The sequence below is a fragment of the Oryctolagus cuniculus genome, chromosome 10, assembly GCF_051225735.1.
Source record: "Oryctolagus cuniculus isolate XC-2025 breed Fujian yellow rabbit chromosome 10, ASM5122573v1, whole genome shotgun sequence".
Classification (NCBI taxonomy): Eukaryota; Metazoa; Chordata; class Mammalia; order Lagomorpha; family Leporidae; genus Oryctolagus; species Oryctolagus cuniculus.
This window is the reverse complement of record NC_142876.1, coordinates 46,427,488-46,448,828: the sequence shown is the minus strand read 5'-3', so window position 1 is coordinate 46,448,828 and position 21,341 is coordinate 46,427,488. Positions and strand designations below refer to the sequence as shown.

The window sequence follows — 21,341 nt, the reverse complement described above, 5'->3', positions numbered from 1 at the left end:
TTAAATGATAGTTTAGGGCAGACTACACTAACCATTATCTCTTCAGAATTGGTTGCATCATTTAAAATATAATTACATGTTCAGTTACATCATATGTATCATCCTTCATTCTGCTGATTTAACTTTCAAGGATTCTCAGATGTGAATTCTGCAAAGGAGTCTGAATTTCTGAATTCCATTCTTTTATTCATTCAAAAGTTGTGAACATTTCTTATTTCATCATAATTTTTATTTTTCATAACCACTTTATTTGGAAGAAAGTATAAATTTTCACTTAATGGATTTCATGTAAGAAGTTCAAAACTCCAAAATTCGATTGCAATTTAAAGTCACAGGCTCAAAAGACCTATGTACCTGATTATGCCAAAAGGTAAAATTAATAATATGTCAAAAATACCTAATGCAGTAGTAAGTAAAATTTTTTCAATTTGCAACGTGAATCGCAAAACTCCTAAACTTTATTCCACTGTGTGATTTGTTTACCATGGCTTTTCACTGTATGAAACAGTTTTGGAGTTTTTTCTTTTTTCTTTTCTTTTCTGTTTTAGATGCTGGATTACGAACAAGCACCTAATGTTCATCTTAGTATTGGAGTTAAAAACCAAGCTGATTTTCACCACTCAGTGGCTTCTCAATTTCGAATGCAGTCAACCCCTGTGAGAATTCAGGTTGTTAATGTGAGAGAAGGACCCATATTTCATCCAAGTTCTATGACTTTCAGTGTGCGGGAAGCAAAAACTGGAGATTCCTTATCGAACTATGTGCTTGGCACATATACAGCCATAGACCTGGACACAGGAAATCCTGCTACAAATGTCAGGTACTGCAAAGACTTTGTTCACATCAGTGTGGCCTGGTTCTGGCCAGTGTTAATTGATGTAGTACATGCTAGTCTATGTAGGCTGTAATACTTCTGGAGTTCTGTTTTGCTTTGTTTCTTTCTTTCTTTGCTTGCTTGCTTGTTTGTTTTAGAAGACTGTTACAGCATTTGAAATCTCTTAGAATTTTAATAGTGCTTTAGAAGCTGTCAGGGCTCCAGTTGGTTATAAGAGTATTGTGTCCAGGGAACAACTGTCAGATCAAAAGCCACTTAATGATCCTGTGAATCTCTTTGATCTTTTGTGACCAATTGCACTATCTTGGCCCCAGACTGATTAAGCTATATTGGATACAATAAGATGTAATAAAAAAAAATGAGTCATTGCTTTTTTCCTTTAAACCTGTGTTATCTGTGACTCTGGGAATAATCAACCCTGTGCTTAACTTGAGAAGAAAAAGCAATGGAGGAATTTAAAACAACGGTGTTTCAGAAATTTGATAAATGTAAAAACAATCAGAACAAGAGAAACAGAAAAACAGGTATTAGGGGCCCTAGATATGTAGATTGTTAGTGAATTAGAACTGTAACAGGGGGCCAGCGCAGAAGCGTAGCAAGTAAAGCCACCGCCTGCAATGCTGGCATCCCATATGGGTGCCAGTTCGAGCCCCGGCTACTCCACTTCCCAACTAGCTCTCTGCTGTGGTCTGGGAAAGCAGTAGAAGAGGGCCCACGTCCCTGGGCACTCCCTGCATCCATGTGGGAGACCCAGGAAAAGCTGCTAGCTCATAGTTTTAGATCTGCCCAGCTCCGGCCATCGTGGCCATCTGGGGAGTGAGCCAGCAGATGGAAGACCTCTTTGCCTCTCTGTAATTCAGACATTCAAGTAAATACATAATTTTTTTTTTTATTTTTGACAGGCAGAGTGGAAAGTGAGAGAGAGAGAGACAGAGAGGAGACAGGTCTTCCTTTTACCGTTGGTTCACCCTCCAATGGCCGCTGTGGCCGGTGCGCTGCGGCCGGCGCACCACGCTGATCCAAAGCTGGGAGCCAGGTGCTTCTCCTGGTCTCCCATGCGGGTGCAGGGCCCAAGGACTTGGGCCATCCTCCACTGCACTCCCAGGCCACAGCAGAGAACTGGACAGGATGAGGAGCAACCGGGACAGAATCCAGCACCCTGACCGGGACTAGAACCTGGTGTGCCGGCACTGCAAGGCAGAGGATTAGCTTATTGAGCCATGGCACCAGCCCAATAAATCTTTAAAAAAAAAAAAAAAAAAAAGAACTATATCAGATATTTAGAAAATAGCTGCATGGAAATATATAGGTCTTCTCTATTTTCCTTCTCTCTTCCTTTCTCTGCCTGCCCCCACCCCCCCATATTTTTTGGAATATACAAAGTCTATCCACTTATACATTACTCTGATGTTTAACAGTTAATTATTGAATCAGAAAACAAGTTGACAAACTCTACAGAAAACAGTAAGTCTGTTAGTATAAGGTAGATAAATAAAGGATATCAGATAAACAGAGGACTGAAATTTTGCCTGGTAAAGAGAAGGAAACCTAGTTCCAACCAGAGCGAGTAGGTTGAATGCATTATCTATAACAGAGAGACAAGTTAGAGGATAGTACCTGCAAGGCCAACAATGAGGGACTCTGAAACCAATGTGGCTTAAACATACATTTGTCAATGTCAAATGAAAACCGATGTTTGTTTTTGAAAACAAAGGGTATGTTATTTTATTATGATTTAATAAATTTACCCGAGAGAAACTCATACATTTTTTAACAATCATACCAATAGCTAAAAGAGTAAGAATGATTTTTTTTTTTTTTTTGAGCAAAGTAAGATTTATTTAAGACAGAAACCTGTTGCAGCAGTCAGGAGTGGGGCTCCAAGAGAGGCAGAGCCGAGAAACCGTGACAGTCCAATCATTTAAGCATGATTTTTGGGGAAAAAAAAAAAAGAACAGCAGCTCACAATCAGTTGGAGGGCGGGGACAAAACCCATCCAAAGGCCAGATTTGTAATCCTGCCTGTCCGGTCTAGCTTGCTGGTGATAAAACAAACAAACAAATATCAGAAGGGTAGGATCCGTGCCATCTTTCTGTTTTCAAGATAAAGTGAAAACTCAAAAGGGCGGAATTCCTGCTTCCTTGCTCTTCTCAGTATAAAACTGGAAACTCCAAGGGAGTGGGTGGACACTTTCATCTTGCTAAAGGTAGCTTTTTTGGGGGAAGCAAGCATTTTGTACCAACTTAAACAGACTTCCCTGTCCCTTATGCTGACGGGGCTGACCTAACTGCCTACTAGTCCATCTGTTTCCTCACATTCCCTCCCCCAGAAGAATGGACCCTGTGCATGAACATACTTAATACTGGAGTTTTGCTGGATATATACCGATTAGAAACAAAGATGGTTATCACTATAAAGTAGAAAAATATAACACGTAGGGACCAGCACTGTGGCATAGCAGGTTAAGCCGCCGCCTGCTGCGCCAGCATCCCATATGATTTCCGATTCGAGTCCTCACTGCTCCACTTCCAATCCAGCTCCCTGCTAATGGCCTGGGAAAGCAGCAAAAAATGCCCCAAGTGCTTGGGCCCCTGCACCCATGTGGGAGTCCCAGAGGAAGCTCCTGCCTCCTGGCTTCAGCCTGGCCTAGCTCCGGCCATTGTGGCCATTTGGGAAGTGAACCAGTGGATGGAAGATCATTCTCTGTCTTGTCACTCCCTCTCTCTATATAACTCTGTCTTTCAAATAAATAAATAAATCTTTAAAACAAAACACATAAATTTATCACATTGTAGCTTTCTATATGACTTAAAAGTATTAACTTTTATGATTACAAAGTTATTTATTCAAAAACAGGTATATCATAGGGCACGATGCAGGCAACTGGTTAAAAATTGATTCAAGGACTGGTGAGATACAGTTTTCCAGGGAATTTGATAAGAAGTCAAAATATATTACCAATGGGATATACACAGCAGAGGTCCTGGCTATAGATGGTAAGAAAATGTATTTTTAATCTCTTAATAATATTAATACTATTATATTAAGTATTATAAACCTTACTGTAATGCTGACATTTGAGTTATTTTGTGATATATGTAATTCTTATGGAAAGTACTAAACACCTTGACAGAGAAATGAATTCATTTACTCTTCTAATTATAATTTATACTCAAATCATGACTGAAATTACCTAATTCCAAATAAAGAATATTATGTGATTTACAGAAAAAAAACATAAAACTAAAAATAGGAATAAATAAAATTCAGTCTCTGTTTATGACTGCTTCTCTTGAGTTAGGCTAAAACCACTTGCAGAACACGTTAGAAATGTCTACCCAATAAGGGCTGAAGCTGTGCACAAAATTCACTTTGGGATCAACTGGAGGTGGGGTGCAGTATCCCCAACAGTTATTTTACAGGCACTAAATCTGAGCTACATTGAGAGGCCTGTGTTTTGTTTCACTAGACATGTTAACAAAATTCTGTGGACCAAGAAACACAATTATTTCAAATATAAGACCCAAAATCAAAAGTTGTAGGCACAAGTGCATTGAATTAATTTGTAGTTCAGCTGCTTTTCACTTGAGAAAATGTATTACTCATTCCTCTTGGTAAATGGCAACAGGAATTTGTTTATTTATCAATAGTTAATGATTCTCTGTAGCAGTGCCTAGGAAACCAGCTGCTACAGGACAAAACAGAGAAAGGTCAATAACCAGGAAAGAAGGAGAAAGACAAGTGCTCCAGATGCATGCCTCGTGCAACGTACATACTGTAGGTTTTCATTCCATTTGTATCTGACCATTAGAGTTGTCAAATACAGAGAAAGATATGTGACCAGGGTAATATCTGAAAGGAAGAATAAAGCATGAACAATTCGGTCCATACACTCCTGCATTCATCTAGCAGAATCACTTTTAACATCTGGGTCAGTTATATTGTCATATTTATCATCAGTGTTTTGGAAGGTCTGTTTCTAAAATTCAATCTAACCACGTTGATAGCACTCTATCTTTGCATATTATATGGTCATGTGTGAAAATTTTCAAAAACTGGAGTAAAAAATTAATCATTCAAGGTGAATAAAGAGACAAAAGTGTTATCAAAAGTGTTAGCAAAATAAGACTAAAAACCAGGTTCAGGTGTTTGATCACCTCCAAATGGCTCTGTTGTTCCAGCGACCAAAGTCACTAGGGGCAGAGGCAGAGCGCTACAGACCGCAAACTCCAGTGGGGTATGCATGCTGTAAGCTAGAGATTGAGCTGTGTTTGCCACATCATGAGGCAAGACAAAAGCTAGAAGGGATCAGAGAATGGCAGTACAACGATCTGTGAGGTAATCTGATGTCTCTGTAATGAGGGACTAAGTTAAAGAGACTTAGGAGTCTAGAAAATGCAATGACAGACAGGGTATAAGAACAAACTGCACAAAATCATGTAGAACATGGAGAAGCTCTCAGTTATCATTCAATTAGCCTAGTGACTCCACCACCTGGGCAAACAGGAAATATTTTTAAAATAAGTTTATTAACTTCTCAGAAATGATCCAGTAAAGTACCCTAGAGATGATAATATTCTAATTCACAAATGAGAAAACTAAACCTCCTTGCAAGGTTTAAAAAAAAAATTTATTCACTATAACAGAGCACAGAGTAGAAAAGTGAACTAAAATTCTGAACTACTAATTCTTAGTCTTCTCCCCTTTCTAATAAATTACACAAATCAGAAATTTGTTTCAAATGGGTTAAGTGGAAAAAATCTAATAGATTTCTCTTTTTATTTTCAGAAGTGTTATTACAGAGGGAAGTGCCATCTAGGGATGGAATTTAAATTGATAGAATCTTTTTAAATGCAAGTGATCACTTAATTTTAGCTATAGTTATTTCCACAACCACGGGGGTTCAGCAAGCTTCCCGAATGAGAGGCTGTAAACTGGTCTGGGGGTTTCCTTTCTAGGGACAGTGTGGGAAGAGAAAGTAGTAAACCTTTTCTGAGAACAGGCATTCAGTTTTCCAGATGAGGAGAAGTAGGGCTTAGAATGAAGGAGGAGTGAACAGAATGCTCATGAGTCCCAAGTTAGGAATAAACTCTAAGAACTCAAAGAAGCAGTGTGAATGGAACAGAGCATTCAGTGTAACACTGACATGTGCAGAAACCTCACACCTTGGAGTCGTTGCTGCTGTTCCTATATGCCATGGCGTCTCCATGGGATATAGAGAAAGAGTTTTCTCCCTGACGTCACTTATCCCAATGCCATGGTGCTTAACCTTTCAGATGGTTCTGGGAAAACTGCTACAGGAACCATATGCATCGAGATTCCTGATGTCAATGATTACTGCCCTGTAATTTTTCCGGAAAGCAGATACGTCTGCACCACTTCTGCATCGGTCATCATTTACGTTAGGGATCATTCTTACGGTTCGCCCTTCACCTTCTGTGTTGTTGATGAGCCGCCAGGAACAGCTGACTTGTGGGATATCAGATCAATAAATGGTAAGTAGGACGTATCCTTGCTCGCACTTCAAGTCCAAAGCAAAGCAGTTGCCAAGTAATTAGTCAAATCATTTAATATTTTCTATTTTTTAGTTTAATGTCTTCATATTAAATGAAAAACTTTCATATATGTAATTAGATTTGAAAAAGGTTCAAACTAAAATAAATCAGAATGTTCTATAAATACAGCAATTACAAATAGTAGTATATAATTACCACTTTATCATTTTATGTAGAGGAATACTAAGCCTGTATTTGACTTGTTTTAAAATAAACAGAACCCTTGGCTGACTCAAGGGTTAGCAATGTCCCAATTCCCTGTTCTGAAAATTTTCAGGCAAATCACATAAATGACCCTGAACTTCAGGTATCCTGTTGACACATTTACACATTTTCTACTCAGTAGCTCATAGGATCAACAAAATTGTTTCTATCAAGTGTTACTGGTTTATACTTATTTGTAAGGGTAAAAAATTAAATTCAAATTTCCCAATATTAAAGGAGTAGCAAACTACTTCTAATATGTGGTTCCATACAACCATTTGGAAAAAAGGGGGAATACTTAGATACAAAGGAATCCATAAACCAAGGAACATAAAGAGAAAAACAGATCCCAAGATCTTAAAATAATATGTTGTGTACTGGCCGTAGCTACAAAAAAATAAACACCTGACATTGATTTTTAAAAAAGAAAAAACCAGGAAACAATATTTTATCCAGCTTGGGTTCCTTTCCCTAAAATGTTAAATGTGTAATAGAAAATGAAATGGTATGAGAGGATTCCATTTGGCCTGAAATAGCTCCTAATTCAATATGCATTTGGGACAATGAGAAGGACATCTTGGGAGTACTGGAGTGGAGGGTTCAAGCTGGGAGGAAATACTTTCCACTGCTCTTAGGCCTCCATGCTTTTCTGTTGATAGAATGGAGAAAGTCTAAAATAATACTGTGAAAATATTACCAATTACTGGTTTTTCCTGCCAAATATTTTAACTCTTTTCAACACAACCACTTTGATATATTAAAAAGCTAAGTACATTATAGCAATTCAATTAAAATCAAGACAACTCTGAATCTACCTTCTATAAATCTGAATATCTCATTGTTATATGATAATTGCTGACTATCTGTTCCCTCACACGGATCCTAGATGTCACCAGTAAAAATGTAAGGAAATGAACTCTACAAGGAGTTTAGCAGAGACCCTCAAATGATATTATAGATTTGTTAGTAAAAATATATAACAACACTGGACACAATACTCCTAGAACCCTGTTTCAACATGAATGGTGAAAAACAGAATGAGTTTCGTCTAACATGCTGTAACATTGCCTTTCCAATTATTATTTTGTACACAGGCTAGATTTTGGTAGATATAACTAGTTTTTCATTCAACTGACTGAAAGTAATAAGCCATAAAAACTAGTTTTATGGGTTAATCATGGTTTAGGTGTAAATTGAATCATCTCTGGATCTTTTTTGGGTTGATAAACAAATTCCAATCAAAGTTTTAAGCAATATTTTTCCATAAAAAATCCAGAAGTAATGGCAGAGATAAGAATTAGAAGAATATTAATTACCAGAATAATTTTATTTGAAGGGACAAGATTTTGAATAAGAGATAAATGATTCCTATGGAGGATACTTTGTAAACTATAATCCTACATAGAAGACTTTCAATATTTTCTTTGATTTCTATGTTATTGTTTCTTTGAACAAATATTTCTTTATCATACATTATTTGTCAAGAACTCTTGCTCTAGGAATAAACACCAGGGTCCCCACTGGCCTTGTAGAAACAACAATCCTGCAGGAAGTAGTACTGAATAACTAATTATGAATTTTCAAAAGAACAAAGTAGCATCACATAGTATAAAAAGGACAAGGTGCTGTGTGTCTGCAAGCATGAAAAAATCAAGTTTTACGTTAGCTTAGATATTACAAAGTGCTACCCTCGGGGATTTTAGCTTATTTTGTTCCCTCTCTTCCTTTGAGGTACCTCTGCGATCCTTACCACTGAGCAGTTTTTATCTCCAGGACCTTTCCAAATCCCAATCCTGGTTAAGGACAGCTTTAACCGAGCGTGTGAATTGCCGCAGTACATACAGTTGCAGGCCTGCGATTGTGATGACAACCTGTGTGTGCTCTCTAGCACCACAGGCATCTACACTGAGGACATCAGCTTAGTCACCAACGATATGGATGGGTCTGACTCTGATGACCGGATAGGGGCTTCCAACGTTGGTATGGGACCAGCGGGAATTGGCATGATGGCTGTGGGCGCCTTACTACTGCTGTGTGAGTACTGTATTAAATCATTCTTCTCTTCAAAACAGGACTGTCACCAGGCTCACTGGGATGGCTCAGATCATTTGGCTATTTCTTTTTGGTGTTTTTGCAATTGTTGAGTGACCTTGAAAATAAACAATGGGACTGGTAAAGGAATGTACCTATTCAATAATGATGAGAGTCTCTAGGGGTAGTGAGACAACTAAACATGGGAAACGCATGCACATCAGTGAGTATAATATAGAAAAGCATTAAATAAATCCTATAATGGACAATTTATTAAGTATTTTACGAGTAGAGAGGCATAGAGCCAGTCTTGTGGTATTACTGGTAGAGCTACTGCCTGCGTCACTAGCTTCCCATATAGGCACCGGTTCAAGTCCAGGCTGCTCCATTTCCAATCTAGCCCTCTGCTAATGGCTTGGGAAAAGCAGCAGAAGATGGTCCAAGTACTTGGGCCCCTGGTACACATGTGTGAAACCTAGATGAATCTCCTGGCTCCTGGCTCCTGGCTTTGGCCTGGTCCTATCCTGGCAGCCATCTTGAGGGAGAACCAGCAGATGGAAGACTTCTCTCTGTCCCTCTCTCTCTCTATCTCTCTCACCTTCTCTCTCTATCTCTTTCACCATAAACAAATAAATCTTTTTTAAAAAAATAAGAGTAAAGAGGCAGAGCAATTAAGTCTAAGTAGGGAGGTTAGGAAACTCTTTCTGAAGAAAGTAGACATAGACCTGGGCCTGGGATGCTAAGGATTTTCTCAGAAATAAAATGGGATGGGGAGGAATCCAAAAGACAGTCTAGGACAAAGGAACAGCACAAACAGAGAAAAGCTGTGGAGGAGTATAGCACTCTGAGGAAGCAGAGAGGCTGAGAGGTAAGCTGGGAGCCAGTGTGGAGAAACGTCCATGATACCCCAGATGTTCTGGGTTTCACTCCACAAACAGTGAGAAGTCAGTGAGGAATTGGAGCTCAGGTGACCTACACATGTTGCTGTAGTAGGAAGCAGAAGAATCTAGAAGAGAAAATTAGCTTCCAGGCTTTGGATGAACATCTGAAGACAGTGGGCACAGGAATGGCAAGGTCCCCAAGCAAGTCTCAAGACAGGATCCTCCTTTCACTGTATCTTTTTTTAAAAAGATCCTCAGATGACAGTAATACCTTTCAGGTTGCCTTCGCAATAGTTAGATTTCATAAAGCTCAAACACTGAGTTCTAAAACTAAGAAGAATTAAACGACATTGTTAATATATATGAACACAAATTATGACTTCATCATTTCAAGGTACAAAAAAAACTGGCTGCTGAGAAGGTTTCTTTCTTAAAATAATTTGTGAGTTTTCAAAGTTATGCAAAACTCATAGCTGATTCATGAAATGATGGTACAGACATTTTCCCACATCATGATTCAAGAGCAACTGAGTGGAGATGTGGGGTGACCTTTAAGTCAGTGGCTTCTAATCCTAACTGTACATAGGAATCACTCAGAGATCTTTTAAAAATTACTCATTCAAGAGCCCTGTGCAAGGTGAGACCCAAGCATCAGCACATTTAAGCCCTCCATGAACCTAATATGTAGTTCCAGATTGAAAACTCGGTATCAACATATCATTCTTATATGTCAACTAAAAAAAGAATAAAAGTATATGTTTCGGCAGAAGCAGTATCAGCTGCATTTTTAGAGCTAAGAATTCCATCACTCTTCTTGACCCACAGAAAGAAAACACAAGAGTTGTTACACTGATCGTAGAATAGGAGAAGAATGCCTCTCTGGGCTCATTTTTAATGGAGAAGTCCATGGTTTATTTTGAGGGACAGGGAAAGTATAATGCTGAGTGGGAGGGGTCTTGACCCAAGCCTTATATACCATAAGAGATACCAATCAAGACTTTTTGTGTTATCTCTGCTCCAAATGAGATTATACTGACAGTGATTCTCTTTGGTATGTACTAAAAGCCTTTCATTTTAATTATTATATAGTATCTTTGTTATCTGGAGTTCATGACCACAGTGTTACATGATCCAGCCCACATCTAAGTTCCCAAAAACATAGCACAGTTGGAGCAGCTGTACCACACCAGAAGCTGCCATTCTTGTTTGAGTTCTTTCCCAGAAGACTCTCTGGAAATATCAAATTTGACCTTCCACTGCTCATGGTACAGATGCCAAAATTGCCAAATTAACTGTTTTAATGAAATCACTAAGAGACTTGTTTTATCACCTTAGATACTCTCTTTTGTACCTTTAATTAACTCATTCAGTGAAAGGCATGCTGTGCTAGGGAATTAGGAAAGTATAAAAAACAACTAGAGTGGACCCAAAGAATTAAATTGATTTTATTCTAAAATGTTAGAAAACTTCAAACATGTCACTATTTATGATCTAAATTATAGAGCTGAGGTAATTTTTAGGATATTTAATGGAAATTTTCCTGTTACCAGAAATATTTGGATAGTTGAAATGTTGTGAAATCTTTAATTTTCCATTTTGTGGGCAAGCCTTAAAATAATAAATGTAAATAGTTTAGTTAAATTTAGTGGATGATGTCCAATTGCTTTATTTTTAGTGTAAGCATAATAGGGGATTCTCTCTCTAGGTTCTATAATTAATCTTATAGCAAATCCTCTTAATAATATATGTTGAAGATATATTTACTTACATGTATGTATATTATGTATATAGATGTATTTACTTACATATGTGTATATTGTATATGTGTATTTGTATAAATGGGTGTATATGTGGGTGTGAGATGGTCTATGTGTATTCATATACATATCCATATACCCATACATGTACACCTGCACATGGAGATAAAGATCTATATTTCTATTTATGCATGCATATATTTATATACACAGGCTTAGAAATATAGATAACATATGGAAATAGTTATATCTCTACATAAATCTATAACATACACATATACAGATTCACATGCATGTACATGAGAGACCAGGAATTGGAAAATCAAATTTGAATGCTGGATCTACCACTAGTGAGAATTGGACTTTATTTTTCTAATCTGTCAGTGATGAACTTGACTTCCGTGATCTCAAACTTCCTCCCTTAGAGCTGTAGAGTTCTACATGATTTGGTGGGTTTGTATCTATAAACCTGGCTATGTAAGCAAGATCTTCAGGGAAAAAAAAATTTATGTTTTTACACTTGTCTTTTTCCCTTTGATTTGAAATATAATGTCACCAAAAATGACACATTCAACGACTTCCCAAACCATGCAATATGTATTCATTCTTCCCTGTCACTGGGACAGGTTCACCGCTCTTGCTGCTTATGTGTTGCTGCAAACGAAGGCAGCCGGGAGGGCTGGGGACGCAGTTTGCTCCTGTGCCGGAGGGAGGAGAAGGCGTGATGCAGTCTTGGAGAATAGAAGGGGCGCATCCCGAGGACAGGGTGAGTAGACCGTTGCTTGCCAGAGAAGCTGGAGAGTCAGTGGGAATTGAGCCTACTTGACACTAACACGCAAAAGTGAAGCAATACTAATTTAAAATGTTTTAACACAAAGTGTTTATTTTACATGTTTTCTTTCTCTTTCCAGGATGTGTCAAATATATGTGTTCCCATGACAGCCTCTAACACCCAGGATCGCATTGATTCTTCTGGTCAGTCAACACCAAAATCTACTTTTCAGTTTAAAACCTACAAACTTATTCAGCCAGACCAACCTCATGTAAAAGTACCCTACAGATGGGGACCACACCTGTCATAGCCCAGGATGAGAGCATGATCAGAGGAAAAGTAACATGCTTGATATGGTTATTTGAGTTTTCTGTCTTAAACTACAGGCATTGAAACAATGCAATCATGAAAAGGGAAAACTCTGGAAACACAATACTTGGGTTTATTCTCAGATCAGCCAAACACTAGTTGTAATAAGTCCTTAGGCAAGACACCTAACCTTTCTGGGCCTGTATCCTTATCATAAAAATTGTTTCAAATTGAGTTTGAACAACTAATTCAAAGTGTTGTGGTAAGGAATAAATGAGTATACATACATATAGACACATATTAAGTAAATATTATATGTATACACACACCACCACACACACATGAGAATAGTGCCTGGCAACTGTAGCCAGCTACTTACAATATAAGCCAGTTTTCAAGAACATCAAGAAGAGTAGCAAATTAATTCTTCTTACTAAATACTACAAAACTTTTCTTACATTCACAATGCTTTGGCCCCATCAGTGTCTTATACTTTCCCGACTCAGCAGACCCACACACAAAATACTGAGTATGAAATGATTGAACCACGTTGAGCAGCTGCCCGATTCTAGAGCAAGCATGGGAATATTTTATGATGATTGTCCTTTCCCAGTTTCCCAGAATGCACTCTGCTATGGGGAGGGGGTGGTGGGGTGCTGCTGGCGAGGAAGGCAATTCAATTCAAGCGGTGTTGTGAGAATGCCCTCTCTTTTCAGAGATTTACAACAACACCTATGCAGGTGGAGGAACAGTTGAAGGGGGAGTATCAGGAGTGGAACTCAATACAGGTCTTGGGACAGCTGCTGGCCTGGTGGCTGGAGGGGCAGTGGGCACCACAAGGAAAAGGAGCTCCACCATGGGAACTCTGCGGGAATATGCAGACACTGGCGTGAACATGGCTTTTCTGGACAGCTACTTCACAGAGGTAATTCTCCTTACACACGATCACATGTAAAAGAGTCTCTAAACAGAATATCATAATTATGATGGAAATACTAGGGGAAATGGCAGTAAGCATCTTCTGAAATATATTTCATTCTCCACCCTATCCCAATTTTGAGTTTAAAATAGTTCCCTTCTCCTTAAAATGCATAATGCCAATTTGCAGTAGTATTTCATTTTCAATTGCTACCACACATTTTAATGCTGTCAAAAGGCTAGCCTCTCTCAGCATTTTCCACATCCCTTCTTTCATTTTTCTGTCTTCTGTTCCTTCTGAATTCTTACTTTGTTTCCCATAGCACCAGCAAAGCAGGAAAATGCTGATCAAGGGGGAAAAATGTACATTCACATCCTCTCTTTTTGAGGTCTTTCATACTCTCCAGGTACTTCCAATAGAAAGGAGAAACAATAAATTAAAAGACAAAACTAGGAGTGTAGGGGGTTAAAACTCAGGAACACAGCATTATCACAAGTTTCTGACAATAGGTCTCCTATTGTCGGTCCTGTTGCTCATCTGCTAAGTGACCCCGCTAACAAAATGGACCATGGGTCTATGTCTTTCAAAAAAGAATGCCATGGAGGCACTAGGTTGGCCCAATAGAGTGGCATGAAGAGGAACTTTTGTGAATTCCTATTTAGTAAGTTTACTTTGCTTAATTACTAATAGAATTTAGAGTCTGGTACAGACCAGAGAGAAAGTAGCATTATGTATTATGCGGTATCAAAGGGACAACTGGATTAATTTTTATTCTACAACTCTCTGAGTCTTGGGTATGCCAATGTTCCCTCTCTGGGCCTTTAGTTTATTTAAAAATAAGGAAGGAAGGGGTCAGACTATATTCAGTGATTTCCAATGGTGCTATTCAGGCCCTAGGGGGTTCCAAGGACCAACCCCTTCCTGGGTCATAGCAGGTGAGAGAAAAAGGAAGACTGCTTCCAGGGCTCTGAGCACAACCCCCTGCCAACCACCAACCCCTTCAATCAGGGGGAGTCTACTTTCACCTGTTCTACATGTTGGGCTGCTACTCACTGTTTTACTTTAAAGGTCTCTCTTCAAAACAATGATTTGAAAATCATGGTAAATAAGCTCTTAGTGCCATCCTTCTGTTAAAACCAACTGCAACGGCTGCCTTTGCACGTGCCACAAAAAACCTCACTGAACTTTCTGGCACAGCTTGTGAAGCTTAGCGATACTTTTATCTTTACCCCTGCTTTGATTCCAAGTTGCTCTCTCCTTCAATAAATATTTTGAACATCACTAAATACATTGTGTTATTTCTGGGTCACCTCAGAAACAAAAGAGTATAATTCCAAAAGACTTAAGTATTAACTTTGATGCAGATTCTGAACAAAATGTAGACATTCCCATTTACTGGCTTTCAAAGAAGAGAAATTCCATTTATTCTTCTAATTCTATGTATCATGATTCACTCTGGTCTAAAAGTTGATTGCACAGAATCTTTAATCAGAAGTCTCTGAAGCGTTGCTTTTATTCTTCTTTAATTATTTTAACAGAAAAGGAACTTCTAATGTTCTGTTTTTCCTCTAATTTTAGAAAGCATATGCCTATGCGGATGAAGATGAAGGTCGGCCTGCAAATGACTGCTTGCTCATTTATGACCATGAAGGAGTAGGCTCTCCTGTAGGCTCTATTGGTTGTTGCAGTTGGATTGTGGATGACTTAGATGAAAGCTACATAGAAACCTTAGATCCAAAATTTAGGACTCTTGCTGAGATCTGCTTAGATACAGAAATTGAACCCTTTCCTTCCCATCAGGCCTGCATACCTATCAGTACTGACCTTCCTTTGCTTGGACCAAATTATTTTGTTAATGAATCTTCAGGAATGAGTCTCTCAGAGGCTGAATTCCAAGCAGAAATGGCAGCATCTGAACCCGTGATTCACGGGGACATCATAGTGACTGAGACTTACACTACTGCTGATCCATGTGTACAACCCACTACAATTGTCTTTGATCCTCAGCTTGCACCCAACGTGGTAGTAACTGAAACAGTAATGGCACCTGTGTATGATGTCCAAGGGAATATCTGCGTACCTGCTGAGTTAGCCAACACACACAATGTGTACTATGCTGAGAGGGTATTATCTAGTCCTGGTGTGACCGATGTGAGCAGTAATAGCGTGGCTGAGGATTGTATGAGACCTGTAATGAGTGGCAGTATTTTGGTAGGGCCAGAAATTCAAGTGACACGAGTGGTGAGTCCAGACATTCACATTAGCCAAACCCTTGGCTCCACATCTCCAATGACATCGCGACACAGAGTAACACGCTACAGTAACATACATTACTCCCAACAGTAAGTGCTTTATGGTCAATATTCTGTATTAAGACCTTGTACCTTATAATCATTGATAAATCACTCAAAGATGTATAATGTACTATAATTGACATTCTAGCAGTCAACCTTGTTCAACTATTCTAAGTTCAATGTTGCTCATTTTGTGGGTAAATATGCTAAGCACTTTAGATTGAGGTTTTAAGTAATGCTCAAAAAACTTGAAGAAAATGTTTTGTATCCTTTAATATCTTATAAATCGCACATAATTCACTTGGCAATTCCTACAGGTCTCTAGACTTGTAGAAAGAGTTGCATAAACCAAGATGCTCTTGTTCTTGAAAGTAAAAAAAAAAAAGTTTTGTCTGCATCTACCAGCTATGTCTTTCCTTAAAGAAATACTTCTTTTTTTTTTTAAGGGAAAGAGTTTATTGGGGGAAACCCAATAGACTGGAGGGAAGGGGCAAAGAGGGAAAAGAGAGAGATGAAGAGAGCATAAGAGATCAAAAGAGAGAGAGATCAGGAAACACAGAGAGAGAGAGAGAGGGAGAGAGAGAGAGAGCCATGTGTTCAGAAACAGGTCCTCTTAAACCTTTGTCAGGGGGTGGGCAGGGAAGTAGGATCAGCGAATCCCATTACGGTGGAGGTAGAGCTGACTCCGGTAGTTGGGCCATGGGGTCACCTGGCTTCCAGCCATGGCGGCAGAAGCTAGAGCCTAGGATGGTGTCTGGTGTGGAGATCACGCCATAGAGAAATATTTCTCTTACAACCTTTAATTTAGAAAATAATGAATGAAATGTAAATAAATGAAAAGAAACGGAAAAGGGATGTGGAGTATCTGTCAATAGATGTCTGAAGTCATTTGTCTCTTCAATTTCTCAAGAAAGTTAATATTAAGCAACAGGGATTGTTTAAAATAATAATTTACTAAACTGAATGTATCACTGGAAATGGTTCCTCAAAAGGAAATATATTTATGAATTTTTGTTGCACTTTATTGGGTATATATCATTAACTGTAGATGAATTAAAAATAGTACGAAAGGAACTATGACAACCTCTTGTAGAAATAAAGCTTAAGAAGTATCACTGTTTGTCCCCCTTACAGAGAATTTTTCCCCTACTTTTGCTAATTGTGTCAGAAAAAAAATAGGTGAAATGGGTTTAATCAGCTTCATTGACCTGAATCACAGAGAATTTTGACAATCAAAATTCTCCGAAAGCATTTCTGAAGTTGTTCAGATAGTAAACAGTATTCACTTAGAGAATATTAGGCGTTAAGTGCTCTTCTTTCTTTCCTCTGTGAATCTATAGGTGAAAACAATTTTCTGTATTCATGGAGTTTCTAATTCATGTCCAGACTTAGAACTCTGGGATATGGTTTTTGAGTTCTGACCAAAAGTAACTAACAAAATATTTAAGTCCACTGCAAACTTATGTTTCTATTTCTAATGCTGGTATTTATTTTGAATGAATGCAACAAAAACACATGCAAAGTTTGCTTGATTTTAGCAGACACAAAGCTGGCTTAACAAAAAGATTCAATCAAGGTAGTTTAATTCTGTAAAATATGTAAACTATGTTGTAGTGACTTTAATGTGACTAGAAGTCGTGTAAATGAAATAAGCTTATTCCTTTTGGAAAGAAATGATTGTAGCAATTCCTGCATAATTTTTGTTCCTTTATGAATAAAACTATTGTAGAATTTGAGGTGTTTCTCATAATCTGCCAGTTCCCTTATTTAATAGACAAGAGATCTAGAAATACAGAGGTTAAACAGCTACAACAAGTTATTTAACCAGAAGTGATACAAAACATTGAACTCATTACTCAGATGTCCTGGCCAGTGATAAAGTCTTTGCTATATTCTAATTGGAAGCAAAACTATATCTTTTTAAAAGCAATAGGATTAGAACATTGCAATGTTGGATGATTACTTACATATTCTCTAATATTTTCCAAACTATGTGTATTGTCAACTATTATAACCATTCTTTAACTATTCTCATCAAACTTTCTACTACATTTCACCACTCTGTAACTTGATGAAATCCATGGGATAGCCAAGATGCACGATCATTTTAACAGTCAACAATCAGACACATAGCATGGTGTATACACTCAATTCTGTAGCACATCCCTACGTGGACATTTCTCTCTTAAAATTCACATTCTATTGGGCCAATAATTCTAAGCATTATGAAATAATAGGTTAATAATTAATGTAAAGCATGGGGCCAAAACTGAAAACACTGAGATTTGTGATATGGAGAATAAAACAGTATTAAGTACTTAACTAAGAGATTGAAATTCTAAAAGGAGGTGATACCACTTGTAAAAATAAAGACAAGGGACTGACACTGTGGCACAGCAGGTTAAAGCTTTGGCCTGCAGCACCAGCATCCCATGTGGGCACTGGTTCAAGTCCCAGCTGCTCTGCTTCCAATCCAGCTTCTTGCAAATGTGCCTGGGAAAGCAATGGAAGATGGCTCAAGTGCTTGGGTCTCTGCACCCATGTTGGGGACCTGGAAGAAGTTCCTGGCTCCTGGCTTTGGATCAACCCAACTCCAAACATTGTAGCCATTTGGGGAGTGGAGCAGTAAATGGAAGACCTCTCTCTCTATCTCTGCTCTTTCTGTAACTCTGTCTTTCAAATAAATAACATAAATATTAAAAAAAAAAGGAAGACAACTGAGGCCAGTGCTGTGGCTTAGCAGGTAAAAGCGCTGTGGCTCAGCGGGGTAAACTCACTTCCTATAGTGCACATATCCCATATGGACACCAGTTCAAGTCCTGACTGCTCCATTTCCAATCCAACTCCCTGATAATGCGTCTGGGAAGGCAGCAGAGGGTGAACCAAGTCCTTGGGCCCCTGTAACCACATGGGAGACCCAGATGCAGCTCCTGGCTCCTGAAAGGCCATTGTGGCCATTTGGGGAGTGAACCAGCAGAAGGAAGACATCTCTCTCTCTCTGCCTCTACGTCTCCTTTTCTGTAACCTTGACTTTCAAATAAGATAATAAATCTTTAAAAAAAGAAAAAGGAATACAGCTTTTCTATGCACTTTTTCTTCCTCTATGACTATCTCTTTATCAATATACAAAGACTTGAAGGTGCTTCCAAAAAAGGAAAGCCTGAGGATGCCTTCCTGCAAAACCACATCATTTTCTCTCCCAGCATTATCAGCAGAAGCAACTCTACCATTGTGCCAAGATGGCCATTGTGATTCACATGCATCTCAAGCTTCTGGTGTGTTTTTAAGCATCATTTCAAACAATATAGAAAGCATAAACCAAGATACTGCTTCACTGCTTACGGGTTATTGATTTTTCTAGAAAGTAAAGATATGGCAATTATCTTTTAAAGATTTATTTATTTATTGAAAAGGCAGAGTTACAGAGAGAGAGAGAGAGAGAGAGTCTTCCATCTGCTGGTTCACTCCCCAAATGACTGCAATGGCCAGAGCTGGACAGATCCAAAACTGCAGGCGGCAGCTTTTACCCACTACACCACAGTGCCAGCCCCAGCATTTATCTTAAGGTTTAAAAACCAACCTAGAAACCAAGGAAATGAGATTTAACAAATAACTAGAATACCACATCACTTGAGTCATATTTCCTGCCTCATAGAATTACTTCGGATAGTTTTACTGAATGAATAAATGTCTGCCTCAGAAAGAATAAAAAGGGAGAGAACAATCCAACATGGGAAGTGGGATACACAGCAGACCCATAGAATGGCAGATGTCTTAAACAGCACTCTGGCCTCAGAATCAGCCCTTAAGGCATGCGGATCTGGCTGAAAAGCCCATGAGAGTATTTTAGGCATGGAAAGCCAAGACACTCTGGGGGGGGGGGGGGAAAAACCTAAATGAAAGATCTCCACAAGTGAGATCCCAGTGGAAAGAACAGGTCATCAAAGAAGGAGGTACCTTTCTCTGAAGGGAGGAGAGAACTTCCACTTTGACCATGGCCTTGTCTAAATATGATCAGAGTCGGTGAACTCAGGGGGCTTCCATAGCCTTGGCAGCTCATGACAAGAGCCTAGGTTGATTACTGAGGCCATAAACAAGAGTGTGAATTTGTTAAGTCAACAACAGGAGTCACTGTGCACTTACTCTTCATGTAGGATCTCTGTCCTTAGTGTGCTGTACATTGAGATTTAATGCTATAACTAGTACGCAAACAGTATTTTTCACTTTCTGTTTCTGTGTGGGAGCAAACTGTTGAAATCTTTACTTAATGTATGCTAAATTGATCTTCTGTATATAAAGAGAATTGAAAATGAATCTTGATGTGAATGGAAGGGGAGAGGGAGTGGGAAACGGGAGGGTTGCGGGTGGGAGGGACGTTATGGGGGGGAAGCCATTGTAATCCATAAGCTGTACTTTGGAAATTTATATTCATTAAATAAAAGTTAAAAAATAAATAAATAAATTTTAAAACAACTGTAAAATAGATCTGCATTAAAGTATAAATAATTGTGAATACACAAACTATTTAGACCTAATAAAAAATGAAAAAAAAAAAAAAAAAGAAAGAAAGTCTCCTCAGGCAAAGGGAGAGGAAAGCAGGAAGAACACAGAGTACTTACAGACTTGTTCTAGAAAAAAACTTTTTTAAGAAATGTTCTCTTGGGGACAGTGCTGTGGCACAGTGGGTTAAAGCCCTGGCCTGAAGCACCAGCATCCCATATGGGCGCCGATTCTAGTCCCAGCTGCTCCTTTTCCCATCCAGCTCTCTGCTACAGCCTGGGATAGCAGTAGAAGATGGCCCAGGTCCTTGGGCCCCTGCACCCATGTGGGAGACCCGGAGGAAGCTCCTGGCTCCTGGCTCCTGGCTCCTGGCTCCTAGTTCCTGGCTCCTGGCTTCAGATCGGCCCAGCTCCGGCCCTTGTGGCCAATTAGGGAGTGAACCAGTGGATGGAAGACCTCTCTGTGTCTTTACCTCTCTCTCTCTCTGTAATTCTGTCTTTCAAATAAATAAAATAAATCTTTAAAAAAAAATTTCCTCTTGAGCCGATGGTGTGGTATAGCAAGTTAAGCCTCCACCTGTGAAGCTGGCATCCCATATGGGCTCCACTTCTGATCCATTTCCCGGCTAATGTGCCTGGGAAACCAGTGGATGCTGGCCCAAGTGCTTGGGCCCCTGCACCCACATGGGAGACCTGGAAAAACCCTGGCTCCTGGATTCTATTTGGCCCAACCTTGGCCATTGTGGCCATTTGGGGAGTGACCTGGCAGATGGAAGACCTTTCTCTCTGCCTCTCCTTCTCTGTCTGTAACTCTTTCAAATAAATTTTTAAAAAATCCTCTTTTGAACTAGATATTTCTGATTGAAATTTACTACTTAATGTAATAATGTTTTCTACTTCTTCAACTAAAAATGTGATAAGAAAAATATTTTATTATGTGCAGAACACTTGCAAATTGAAATTTTCAATAATTCATTTGTTTATTAATGGCAGAATCTCTCAATATAATTTTATTTGTGGATGCTTGTTATGAAATAACAGTATTAACATAAATCAATAAATTAAATTAAATCAATCTAATAAACACTAGAAAATTTTCCAGACATTCTAATTATAGATATTGAATACCACCTGATCACACTGGATTTAAATTTAACATAGTATTACTTTCATTTCTGGACCAGAGGTGCTAATTCTAAAGAAAATAAGGAAAGGACAATTAATTTTAGTAAGAATAATTGAGAAAAATTTTTTAATATGTAGCCTAGACCAAGCAACTTTGTCT

The 21,341-nt window shown here is 38.6% G+C and overlaps 1 protein-coding gene across 1 annotated transcript in view; it reads left to right on the top strand.

The window, feature by feature from the left end:
• DSG4 (desmoglein 4) overlaps positions 1–19,888 on the top strand; it is a 43,653-nt gene extending 23,765 nt beyond the window's left edge. The window contains exons 9-16 of the mRNA XM_002713439.5: positions 549–820; positions 3,692–3,831; positions 6,112–6,330; positions 8,326–8,628; positions 11,890–12,029; positions 12,175–12,238; positions 13,061–13,269; positions 14,842–19,888. Coding sequence (XP_002713485.1) covers positions 549–820; positions 3,692–3,831; positions 6,112–6,330; positions 8,326–8,628; positions 11,890–12,029; positions 12,175–12,238; positions 13,061–13,269; positions 14,842–15,609 — 2,115 coding nt within the window. The 3' untranslated portion in view covers positions 15,610–19,888. The remainder of the gene's footprint in view (positions 1–548; positions 821–3,691; positions 3,832–6,111; positions 6,331–8,325; positions 8,629–11,889; positions 12,030–12,174; positions 12,239–13,060; positions 13,270–14,841) is intronic.
• The last annotated feature ends 1,453 nt before the right edge of the window (positions 19,889–21,341 follow it).